This window comes from Rhopilema esculentum, chromosome 6 (assembly GCF_057945365.1).
Source record: "Rhopilema esculentum isolate cy_ngs chromosome 6, ASM5794536v1, whole genome shotgun sequence".
NCBI lineage: Eukaryota > Metazoa > Cnidaria > Scyphozoa > Rhizostomeae > Rhizostomatidae > Rhopilema > Rhopilema esculentum.
In genome coordinates this window covers 3,046,262-3,059,612 of record NC_142820.1, presented here as the reverse complement: position 1 = coordinate 3,059,612, position 13,351 = coordinate 3,046,262, and the positions used below count along the sequence as shown (strand labels likewise).

Genomic DNA, 13,351 nt, shown 5'->3' with positions numbered 1-13,351 from the left:
GATAGTATTTTACCCAAATTACGAAAACAAAACCCTTCTCCCCTGAAGAAATATTAGTTTAACAGAAATTGCATGTGTTCCATCAGTCAAAGCAAGTAACAATTTTAGTCATAGCTTGTCGGAGTCTAATGGATATTCGTTTACTTTGGTTTGCACCACTTGAACTTTTTTTATACGGGGAGTTCCATCCGCAATTATAAAGATTCATCTAAAAGTATGAAAAAATTAAACAGACACATAAGTGTCAGCTAAAAATCTTTTTAGACCCATTTTTTAGATCCCCAACTTTTTTATGCTTCAAAAATGGTCAGTGTTCCATGGGCTCCGACGCAAGATGGAAAACGGGGGGGGGGGGGCGGTCAAGGGAAAATTTAGCAAACATAACAAAATATTTTGAAGAAAGCTTTATTTTTTGCAAAAAAGTGGGGAGAGCATGCCCTGGGCTCATTTCCCTCTTGCATCAAACACACTTTTCTCTCTGTCTATACTTTCGATGTCGATCAATACTTCAGACTCTACTTCCGCATTTCGGGGCGAAGATAAACATGTGCACGTCGATCTCGAGGTGAAAGACAGAAATGTAATTATGTTGCTGCTGTTTGCCTCGTTTCTGTTTTGTTTTCCCAGCTGGGCGGAGATTGAAAAAAAAATGAGGTAAAAAGACCATTAATTCAAAAACCAAGCTGGGAAAAAAAGTAGCAATAAATGTGCGACCTAAACAAAATTTCCAGATTTGCCCGACCGATAAACTGGCAGCCATAAATTTGCCCGACAAAATCTGCTTTTTTGAAGATTGGGGGGTGCAGCACCCCATAACCCCCCCCAGCAGTTTGGCCCCTGAGCCCATATTCAAGATTTCTACGGTGGATCGTAATACGGATATCAGTTTCGAACGAACAATGAAAGCTGTAAATCGCCTTTCGAATGCACCTGTCCTCGAGCTTGCACCTTTTTTCCCTCAGTCGTTTTAGTCACCGTTTCCCACCGAGCTTCCATGATATTAAGACCTTTTTTAATAAAAAAATCAGGATAATTCTAGCAGAGGTGCATTTCAGCCCCGAATTTTGTGTCCTCTATTTCCTGAAAATATTTATGTTGCTTACATTCTTTTTAAATCTTTCCAATCTTACCATACTTCGTGTTTGTTTTACATTTTATTTGCTTAAATCATCAAAAGATAAAAGTCAACTGTGTCAAGTTGTAGCTAGAGATGCTATGCAAATGTTACAAGATGTACTTGATCATCAGCGTACCATAGTGTGTATTGGTTTATATGTTACCGAGTTTAATGCCAACTGACTAGTTTCTATAGATTTTTCAAAGTAATTTGAAAATAGAGCAAACAGAAGTGGACTTGATAGAGGGCCAAACTCCAAGAGGACAAGAGCATAAATCGGTTAAAGTAATTTTTAACCTTGGCATACTTTTTAACCTTTGTTGAAAGGATTTGATAACATTGAAGAATTTACCCCTTATTCAGTAAATCATCTGCTTTTGAAGTAGTAGTATTCGGGAAAACAAATGAAAGATAGAAAAACATAGCGCAAAGTGTTGGGCGCAAAGTAATTTTGGCAGTGATTGTAGTTTTTGCTTAGGTAAAACATGGTGGCTAACACTTTTAAAATATGATCTAACGTTTGGAAACGTTTTCTATAAGTTATTGGATTTTCATCTAAAAATTGAAAGAAGATTAAAAACAATATTTAATTTAATGAATGAGATGCCTTCTAACATTTTTCCAAAATTGCTCAAAAGAGTTGTTCCAAAATAGTCATCGTGGTAGGAACTCGTTAGAAATGAGAGCCATAATGAATAAAACTCATTCACCAGGAAAGCAAGAAAATTGTCTTCGAGACCTTAGTTTGTTCTGAATTAATCATATCAACGCTATCGATCTTGCCTGTTCTAAAATTTCAAACTTTCAATTTATAGTTTCAGTCCATTGAATTTGTTGTTTTCAAATCAAAATCAAAATATTGCTGAAGATATTTATATTTGGAATAGCCCATATCCCTTTTTGATTATCTGGCTTGGCCTATGACACATTGTTTTGCATTTGAGAATATAAGTGGTCTAGGAAAGGATCCTTGAGGAACACAAAATAAAGCTTACCAGGAGAAAGGTTCCGTAAGTAAGACTTGAATCAGAAGGTAACAGAATCCCTTAAAAAGTGGAAGTTTCATATTTTGGATTTCAAACAATCTTTTGGACGTACAAAATTTGAAAATGGCTTTGAAAAAAGCAGACATTTGAGTAAACTAAAGCTTTTTGTCTGGCACTCTTCAGAGTTTGAAACATCAGAACATAGATCGAAAACTCTACGCTAGGAAATATATATACCCAGTTGAGGATTGAGATAGGCCAATCAGAAACGCGAGCACATGACTGTAGAGGTTGACCAATCAGTGCCGCTTTCCTATTGAGAATGTTATCAACGGAGTCCTAAGGTGAGAACGAACTCCTTTTGTCTACACAATAGCGGTTTTTTTCGTGCTTATGTAGATAGATTCCAAAACTGCTAGGTGGAACGACGATCGGGCTTTACCAATAATCAGAAACATGACGCCATTATAGTTTTTTGCACAATCTGGGTTTTCAAATAAATGCTGCCCGATAGCAGAATCGCAGGTTTTAATTGTAGTTTTAGATCGGCAAGACCGAGGTGACTGTTCACTTTAGGGATGAGTTTTACTTCTAATACTATACGGTTTTCAGTAAACAGCAAATCATTAAATTTTCTAAACTGAATAAAAAGAAAGCCAAAAAGGTGGTTTCAGCAGTCAAGATTCTCAATCAAAAGGCATTTGCTTATCAGACATTGAAATTTAAATTCATTCTGCATTAATCATATCAACTTTGCATTAATGAAATTCGTTCTGTATTAATAATAATAATACTAGACGGATTTTCAATTTTTCTCGACTGAAGAAAAAGAAAGTCAAAAAGGTGCTTTCAGCAGTCAAGATTCTCAATCAAAAGGCATTTGCTTATCAGACATTGAAATTGAAATTCGTTCTGCATTAATCATATCAATTTTGCATTAATGACATTTGTTCTGTATTAATAATAATACTAGACGGATTTTGGATTTTTCTCGACTGAAGAAAAAGAAAGTCAAAAAGGTGCTTTCAGCAGTCAAGATTCTCAATCAAAAGGCATTTGCTTATCAGACATTGAAATTTAAATTCATTCTGCATTAATCATATCAATTTTGCATTAATGACATTTGTTCTGCATTAATAATAATACTAGACGGATTTTGGATTTTTCTCGACTGAAGAAAAAGAAAGTCAAAAAGGTGCTTTCAGCAGTCAAGATTCTCAATCAAAAGGCATTTGCTTATCAGACATTGAAATTTAAATTCGTTCTGCATTAATCATATCAACTTTGCATTCAATGAAATTCGTTCTGTTTTAATAATAATACTAGACGGATTTTGGATTTTTCTCGACTGAAGAAAAAGAAAGTCGAAAAGGTACTTTTAGCAGTCAAGATTCTCAATCAAAAGGCATTTGCTTATCAGACATTGAAATTTAAATTCGTTCTGCATTAATCATATCAACTTTGCATTTAATGAAATTCGTTCTGCATTAATAATAATACTAGACGGATTTTGGATTTTTCTCAACTGAAGAAAAAGAAAGTCAAAAAGGTACTTTTAGCAGTCAAGATTCTCAATCAAAAGGCATTTGCTTATCAGATATTGAAATTTAAATTCGTTCTGCATTAATCATATCAACTTTGCATTAATGACATTTGTTCTGCATTAATAATAATACTAGACGGATTTTGGATTTTTCTCAACTGAAGTAAAAGAAAGCCAAAAAGGTACTTTTAGCAGTCAAGATTCTCAATCAAAAGGCATTTGCTTATCAGACATTGAAATTGGAATTCGTTCTGCATTAATCATATCAACTTTGCATTAATGAAACTCGTTCTGCATTAATAATAATACTTTTTCATGTGGACAATTTTATCCTCTTTTAAGGGAATTCTAGCTTTTGAAATGAAAAATCTTCCATGTATGTTAGCAACATTGAGAAACATTCTCAAACAAGAGAAACTGCAGACAAAACTTTCTCTTTCAAGCATGAAAATTAATTTGAAGGTATGAATGCATTGATAATAATCATAAGGCCTTGGGTTTGACCAGATCAATACCTATAATCTTCAAGGTCAAGGCAAGTCAAATCAAAGATATAAAGGGAAGTAATCAAACAATCATATGAAACTCTTGTTGACATAAATCAATTCATTTTTGTCTTATAGAATCACAAAGAGGTTTTAAAATATCATCAGTAATAGATAAATCTGTTACAAATCGTTAACACTATAAATTCACTTTAATGTATTTCCACATACAAGTATAATATAATATGCATCCATATTTTAGCTTAGTTAAAGATCAAAAGCTACATTGAAACTGTTTTTGCTATTGCATCAAACACTAAGGCTACAGCCATGGCTCCCGGATCTGGCACTGTCAAATTAGTGGAGCACACATAGCTAGATCTTCCTGCATTGGCTGCCATAGGTATTGTATTCTGGGCACCTTTCATCGCAGCTGCAGCAGCACTCTTAGCTGCTTGCACAGCAGTTTCTTGAGCACCAAAGGCCTTTATAGCAGGGCAAAGTGCATCTAACAGTGTTCTGTCACCCTCCACTGCACCACCATATTCTTTTACAGTTTCAATGCCATGAGATAGTGCTTGGGTCAATGCTGCCTGACTGTGTTCTTTCAAGCCTTTTGCCAATGCTGTCAGAAACAAGCTAAAAATTGCACCAGAGGAGCCACCCATTGAATTCTCAAGCAGTGTGGCAAGTGACAAGGTTAGCTTTGAAGGGTCATCCAATGGTAAAAGTGATGACTGGACACTGCCTAAGTGTTCCATTATAACTGTTGAGCCTCTTGCAAGAGTTGTACCACAATCACCATCACCTGCAGCCCTATCCAATTCATTTAAGTATTGCTCATTTTCAAGAAGCCTTGTGCAGACATTCTGTAAGCAACTAAAAAGCAATTTTCCAGTAGATGATTGAACTTCTGACCCCTCCTTAAGAAGGTTATCATCAAGTGGGTTTGCCACAAAACATTCATGAGGTTCAGGTAGATGTCCACTATGACACCAAGCAGTGCTGCATTTCTCATCCAACCAAGCAACTGTACTCTTTGAAGATTCTAGCACTGTGATTGACACTCCTGCCATTTCTAATGATGTCATGAATGCTCCAACATAGAACCGATCAACAAACAAGCCAATAGACCGTAAGTATTTCAAAACCTCTCCAGCCACAAGACTCATCTCTAAATTGGATGTTCCACCTAAATTGTTCAAAATGACAGCAACATTCTTGCCATCAAGCTTTGGCATGTACTCACTGCCGAGCAAATAGTCAACCATTTCTTTAACAATTGCTTTTGCAGGAGTCAGTTTCATTTTTTTCACACCAGGTTCACCATGAATCCCAAGACCAAATTCAATGCCATCAGATGAAATTTCAAAGTTGGGTGACTGGCCTGGCAAACTGCATGGTGACAAACTTATGCTGATTGTACCCATGTTCTTTGCTACTTCACTGACGACATTAACTATATCATCAAGTGTTTTTCCAGATTCCGCCATAGCACCAGCAATCTTGTGTATGAAAACTATACCACATAAACCTCTCCTTCCAGCACTTTTGTTGTCACTTGCTAATGCACAGTCTTCTCCAACAACAACCATCTCAACGCGTATTCCCTCTGCTTTCGCTCTTTCTGCTGCTTTACCAAAATGAAGTCTATCTCCTGTGTAGTTCTTGACAATGAGTAAAACCCCGGCAGTCGAGTTACAAGCTCTGATAGCAGCCAGAACAGCTGATGAAGGAGGTGAGGCAAATACATCACCACATACAACTGCAGTCAACATACCCTCACCTATATACCCCACGTGTGCAGGCTCATGCCCACTTCCACCTCCAGAAATAAGGCAAACCTTACCTGCCTCCTGCAACATCTTGACATCTTTTCTTATTACAACTTTATGTTCCTGAATTAGTGCCACATTTGGATTCACCATAACAAACCCTTCTAGCGCTTCGTTTACAGTGTTTGATGGATCATTTATCAGTTTCTTTGTTGCATTCGTTGCCATCGTGTTACAAGGTTTAACTTCTGGTATAGTTCAAATCGAAATTTTGTGCATTGACTTGTACAATAGCAGAATGAAATCACAGATTGTGGTAGTAGAGATGGTGGTTAACGAAAACCAGGAAGTGGAACGAAAGCGAGGCTGGCTGTTTCGAGGAGCCACTGATCAGTGCGAGGGGCCGAGAGCATTGCACCAAAGATCTTTGATTGCACGAAAGCAGATAAATGAGGCCCCCTTCTTCCAAAACATTATCTGTTGCCTGGTGTTTTATTCATCATCCCAAATGTTCAAGTGCTCTAGTTGCAAATGCTCTTAAATCTGAACTAGATATTTACAATACATAGAATCCAAGAGACATAAATTAAAGCAAAACATCGTTTGAAATTGTTGAAGCATTTCGTAGCGGACTTCGTAGGTGGTTGGGGGGAGGGGTGCTAGTCGTCCGTTCATTGAAATGTCCATATCAATTTAATCCACTACGGTTGCTATATTGAGGCAAGATTGAAGTTGCTTAGATACATTTTGTGAGCCTCGGTATTTTCGTGGTTCTCGTTTAGGTATTTTAACGGGTTACCCCTTCAAGCTCTACTGTTTTTTTCTGATTTCAATGATTGAGTCTTTGATCAATATATTTATTTAAGCCCCACATGACTTGTGGGGCTCGTTTGACATTTCGCAGACTTATCTAAAAGCTCTCTCTTTATTCTGAATTCTACTTAAAAGCTTGACAGAAAAATATTTCTGTAAGCCCCCACTCAGCTAAGTTCATGGACGTGGTGGATGCTAAACGTTTAAATGGGGGTTTAGTATGGTCACAGAATAGCCTGAAATGTGGCAACGGTGGCCTGATTAGGAGGCTGCGGCCCTCCCATTTTATATATCATCTATTCCTATGGGTAAGTGGATCTGTTAAAGTAAAAACGCTTCATTTCATCTTTGGAGTTGTTTGGATGAGTTATCGTATTCCTAAGAATCTTAGAGGTCAGCTAAGATATTCTTGCAACATGGGTACGTACTCGTGATCGTGTAGTGAAACTATCTCGTGTAGATATTTCAAACAGGGGTCGTTCTAAGAAAAAATTCATTATCTTTCGTTTAAAATAGTTCAGTATTTTCAGCCATACTTTTGTTACGTTTGATTAATTCAACTCTTTAATCACCCTTGTCCCCTCTGGTTGTGACCCTGGGTATGTTTAAGCTATCAAATTTTATCTCACTTTGACTATGAATTATAGTTTTATCATTTATCATTTATCATTATCATTTATCATTTATCATTATCATTTATCATTTATCATTTTATCATTTTAGCCAGTACTGAATGGCTAAAAAGATAAGAAAGGCGAGTAAAAGAAACACAGAAAGCAAGAGAACAGAGATGGTTTAGATGCTTTTCAAGGAAGCGAACAATGCAGAAGATGATGAGGATGAAAGAGAGACGAAGAGGATTCATGAATTAAATCACGGAGCTTCTAAGGCGAACAATTCTATCATGAACAAAAACTGGTTTCTAGCTATGTTGTGGTTTTATCATTCTATGGTGATAATTTTTCTAAACTTTCCAAGTAAAAAAAAGAGAATTGAAAAAATAGAACTGCATATTCCTTGAATTAGAATTACCCAAATTTAACTAAGAACTGTCCATTTTGGAGAAGCGGAAGGCCTAAGATGATCCCTGATGTAAAACCCGTAATGTTTGCCTCTCTCTCAATTTTCTAGCTACGAATCTTTGAAATTTCATTTCTTATCAAAATGCTGGACTAGTTTTGAAGAATAGTATGAAAAACTGCTTTGCTTAAAACCTTTTTTAGTTTCAGTTATGTCAGTCTTCTTCATTTTTGAGATCGTGCAGTTGGATAGCAAGGATGTCTGAAGCATTATAAAAGTGGGGCACCCGGTAAAAGAGGCACCCTAACAAAAATTCTATAAGGACAAAAATCCTGATCAAGGAGCAACAACGATTCCGGAAAGGTTAAAAAGAGGCTGCTGCGGAAAGCATCTTTTTCTGGCTTAGTTTTGAGCTGTGCCGCTGAGGTTAGGAGGCCCTGTTGCAAAATGGAACGAGGACCTTTGCGAGCAAAGCAAGCAGAAAAATCTTTGCGATCATTCTCTTTAGATTAGCTGTAAATACATTCCAGAATATTTTTGCAGTCATTTTCTTGCAATCGTTTTAAACGCTGTAGTATTTTCAGGCATATTTGTAAAGTATCTTACTAACTGTTTTCTAAAATGCATTTGATTACTTTTCGTGCCCCTAAGCCTTGAGGCCCTCAGGCAATTTCCCCCCACCCTCAGCCTTGGTTGTGAATTGGTAGTTGTTTTAATGTTTCTAGAAGCAGAAGAAGATGGATAAATTTTAGATCATGGCCCCAAAGGCCATTCCCTGCTCTCTGTGCTCATTTCGTATTGCACCTCGGCATTTCAAGGGCAATTTTTTGGTTATGCAGTTGACAAAAAAGGGCAACACGGTAAGCTGCAAAGGGGCATTTTACCTGAAATTTCAAAAGTGGGGGGGCACGTGCCCCCGGTTCCTACGTCTTTGTTCGAAAGTCTTGAGCTAAAAGCTTACGATAATTCCTAGATGTTCGCCACAAGATGACCCCCGCAATGGCATACTTTCTAATTGTCCTAGTAAAAACATTAGCCATTCGAAATATGGTATGCAAATGGTCGCTATATATGATTCTAACAATAGAAATTTGATATCACGTTAACATACTGACTCGTTCAAGTTCTTGTTGCATTGGTATTTGCATCAGTTTTAAAAGCAAATGTTTATATAACTTTTCGTTTTCGCTTAATGCAGATTCCCTTTTTCGGATAAACGCAGAGTCCAGAAAAGTTGTTAACCTTCCTCCAGACAAAAACATTCCAGAAGGCAAACCTTCCTCACAAAACAATAGAAAGTGGGCGTGGCTTGGGTGTGTCATAGGAGCTCCTATTGTTTTTCGTGGACCTCCCTCCGGTCAGTGGCCGTGCGACCGTAATGTTTTCCTGACTCTGGATAAATATGTCCTCAATTTCTTCCAAATTAAAGATGACAAAGGTATAAGAAGGGCTAAATCACCAGTTGATAGGCTGTGCAAATAAATTTCAGATAATAGCCTAGAAATCGATATCACTTTTAAAACAGGTCGATGGAATGATTTTAAAATCTCATCTAAGCTAAAGCTTGGCAATTTGTGATTATTGGAAGCAAATGCATTTTCATCAAGATAACGAGCCCTTTTCTAGAATAGAGGGTCATTTTCAGAAACAGAGCCTTTGGCTTTCTAAAAACAATAAAATTCACTAAGAATTTCTTGTATATCATATTTTGTACGTGCCAATTGCAAAAATATTGCGCCCCCACCCCCCACAGTAAAGTCGAACACAATTTGAGAGCAGACACGTTTACCAATAGTGTGATGAGTTATTCATGTCAAACATAATTGGTATTTAGCATACAAGACAGGATAACGAGAGTGCTACAGTTAAATGCTTATAATTAGCAGAATTCTGAAAATATTTTGAAAAACCGTTGGAAATTTATAGCCAATCGTAAGCAAATAAATCGTCAACAAATGCAAAAGTGGTTAACTTCAGTGACTCAGTCTTGTGTTAGCATCATTTCAGAGTACGTTATTCCACCAAAATCATCAACCAAATCGTACCAGGTCATGAAATTTGAGCTATATCCTTTTGCAGAATAAAGTGCATTTAGGTTAGCACTACCAAAGCCCCACCATCCACCTATTAGTTCCCCGAATTCAGTTTTCTTGTACGTAGAGAATGCCTGATCATTATGAAAACGCAGAGAGTCGCCAGCATTTCCATGATAAGCACCAATGGCCAAACGATACTTATCGTCCTCGCCAGTAATGCTGAAATCTTGATAGTAGGCATCAAAAAATTTGTCTCTGCTGGAATGTTTTACTTTTATTCTCAAAGTAGTTTTGGAGCCACGTGGTGCCAGTGAATGAAGTTGGTCTAAACCAAGCCAGAAATTTCCGTTGAGGTCACCAAAGCCTTTCTTGTAATCGGTAATAGTTCGGTTGAAATCGAGTGTAGCATCGACTCTGCGCTGGAACGTTACCCACCATTCATCTTTTTTATGCAAGTTGCAATAAACAGAAAAGTTTCTATGTCGATAGATTCCGCTGTCTCTAACGCCAGCAATGTACAGTTGTCTGCAGACTAATGATAACAAAATAAAGACTGTAACCAACGAAACGACCATTTGCAAATATTTGTTTTAATACATATAATTTATAGGGTAATGGAATATCTGCAAATACAAACAAGAAGAATGCAAGTATGCTTGTAGAGCATTGTTAAAAAATTTACCTAGCGTCGGTTCCTGTTCATAAACGGCAGCATACGTTTGTACTTGAGCTTCTTCCAGTTTATAATCAGCTGATTTGAGTTTATCACTTTCCTTAGCTTTGAAAACAGTTTTGCAGCTATCACTGCCATCGCACTTGAAAAAGGCCTCGTCAAGAAGTAAGCTGCCACTGTCGACTTCTATTCCTTTGCTCGGCCCTACAGCCTTGTAAAAGCTGCCTGTGGTTTTCAATTGGGAGGCTACAGCATCGATCAATGCACATATTAAGCTTAGATAGAAATGCATAGTTGTTTGTGTTGCTTCCTGTCATTGGCAGACGTAAATGCTGTCTGCTGGAAAAGTCTTTTAGATACCTTAAATAGTAACAACAGAAGCTATTGATTCAAACCAGGGGTTTCCTAGGTTCCTTGCAAAATTCCTCTTCCAGGGGGTGCTTTATTGTTTATATGTGAAATTGTACTTCGGGAACAGATGCTTGTTTTTAATTGATCGGGTACTGACCGAAATTGATATAGCTAAAACAATACACTTACTATTACTATCGACCGAAATTACTATCCACTGTTACATTTGCTAAGCGCAAATCTACAAATATCTTATACCTAAAAATATTATTCGAACCTCCTACCCCTTGCAGACTTAACTCACGGTGACTTTTCTCTAATTACCTGAATAACTGGAGGCCCAGAATAAGGGTTTTGAATACAACTGGTATTGCGTGAGTGTCGTGGTTGCCTAATTATTATGGTCATCAATAGTACGGATTGCAAAGCAAAAAGCTGGAAGATGCCGTCTATTTACATATTTATGATAAAAATCTTGATCAAAAACTTCCTACTATACAAACTTAGATTTACATAATAACAGGAAAGCCAAGTGATTTGATATTTGAAAAACTAATAAAACACAGCAGTTGAAACTCTTAATTTTATTTGCCTTGGAGTTTCTCTTGCGAAAGTTTTTTTATCAAATGCTGGTGTTTATTTAAAGTTCAAAGCTACTTTAACAAAAAAAGACTAGAATTCATTTCAAATTTTGCTTTTTCGTTTGCTTTATCCTCGTCAAATGCTGGTAGTTTACTTAAAGATAAATGTAGCTTTAATAAAAGGTCTGGACGTTTCATTCAAATGTTGTTTCCCCTTTGCATTGGCAAATTTTGATAGAAATATATTTAAATCAATTTTGACTATGCAAATGCTGTAGATCTTATGTACATATACATAAGACAGCTTCAAAATTTGTAGGTGGTATATTGTTAGTACTTATGTTTCAGGAATAAAAAGGTCTATATTCTAATTTATTTCTGTCTTGGAGCATTTATACAGGCAAAGTTCTGGATTCAGTATATTGTGTCGATCTTCTTTGTTTCTGTGTTTTCAGTCAAAAGAACCGCAAGTTGATCAAGTCTTCTTGCTTATTGCTGATTTGAAATTTGTCATAATAAGTTTCAGTTGAAGAAAAGATCTTCGACGGTTTCAAAAATTACTGGGCTTGGTGCAAAGAGCAGTATTCGTTTATAAACCTCGTGGAATGATGAGGTAACCCTTGACTCTGCTTTCGAGCATCAATTTGCAACACCCATGATCTACCCATTCTCCACGCTTTCAGGTCTAATTCTTAGACCAAGGACTTTAGCCCTGTCTCTAAAGGTCTCTCAACTTTCGGTGAAATCCTTTTGGTACTTCTCAATTATTTATTCTTGCAAAAACAAATACGTCAGCAAGCTTTTGGAGAAAGAAAACTAAAGATATTCGTTAACAGACACTTCATATTTAACAATTCATCAGCATTAACACCCAGGGTTCCAAAGCGTCAAGTAGGGAATTTGAAAAATACAGCATTAATTGCAGGGACAGATAATCTTTTGTCATCAGAAAAATTTCATAGTGATCTATGAAAATGCACGGTTGGTTGGAGTGAACCGAAAAAAGATTCAAGAGAAAGCATTTCTTTCTTTATATTCTTTGCAGGCTATAATAAATCTATTAAAGCAGAATACTCACTTTAATACAGTTTTCTTTTCAGTTTTGCATTACTTTTGGGTTTTAATGGCAATAACTTTAGTATATAGCATTTCTAAAAGGCAAAGGGTAGAAAATTGCTATGGGCAAAGAAAGTGTAAAATTAACGGAACAAAGTAAAGAAGACCGTAGTTGAAACGAATGTAGAAATTATTCTATCAACATCAAAATTGTTCTGTTTCTCAATCACCGGCAATAAATATCATCTAACCCTTTGAGATCGTCGATTGGTTGTGTGCAAACGAGCTTTGCGAAATCCTGATACACGTTGTTTTTCGGCAAGCAAGATGGTGCAATTGCAGTTAATTAAGTACAAAGTGGCTTGTGAATACCACTTCATATTACAAGCCATACTCTACCTGTAAGTAGAATATGTATTAACTCGGTGGTGAATAAAAGGCGCCTTCGGTAACATCAAAATGACATAACCAGCTAACAAACAGAATAACAATTTATGACAATAAGGTTCTGCAGACCGTACAGAAGAACATTAAAAAACTGCTAAAAGCATAGCCAAAAAGCAAAGAAAGCAAAGAAAGATATATTTTATGCTATATGTTATGTTCTGCTATGCTATGCTATGTTATGTTATGTTATGTTATGTTATGTTATGTTATGTTATGTTATGTTATGTTATGTTATGTTATGTTATGTTATGTTATGTTATGTTATGTTATGTTATGTTATGTTATGTTATGTTATGTTATGTATGTTATGTTATGTTTGTTTTGTTATGTTTTGTTACTTAAAGTTATATTAAGTTATTCAACGCTATATGACAATTCTCCTTTAATTTCCGCCCCAAAAATGGTCTTTCCTTTGGTTTTCATCGTGTTAAGCTCGGGGTCATCCATACGCAGTTTGAGAGCCACTTT

At 36.4% G+C, this 13,351-nt stretch overlaps 2 protein-coding genes across 2 annotated transcripts; both read right to left on the bottom strand.

Moving 5' to 3' along the window:
• Nucleotides 1-4,213: 4,213 nt before the first annotated feature.
• On the bottom strand, nt 4,214-6,277 carry LOC135685989 (triokinase/FMN cyclase). The gene has a single exon (XM_065202117.2). It carries the CDS (start codon nt 6,132-6,134, stop codon nt 4,413-4,415), a length of 1,722 nt encoding a protein of 573 aa, XP_065058189.2. The 5' UTR covers nt 6,135-6,277; the 3' UTR covers nt 4,214-4,412.
• A 2,429-nt stretch (nt 6,278-8,706) lies between these two features.
• Nucleotides 8,707-13,343, bottom strand: LOC135686206 (fibrinogen-like protein A). The gene is made up of 2 exons (XM_089108919.1): nt 10,458-13,343; nt 8,707-10,307 (listed from the first exon to the last, which is right to left on the bottom strand). The coding sequence occupies exons 1-2, from the start codon at nt 10,738-10,740 to the stop codon at nt 9,721-9,723; spliced, it is 870 nt and encodes a 289-aa protein (XP_088965045.1). The 5' UTR covers nt 10,741-13,343; the 3' UTR covers nt 8,707-9,720.
• Nucleotides 13,344-13,351: the final 8 nt, after the last annotated feature.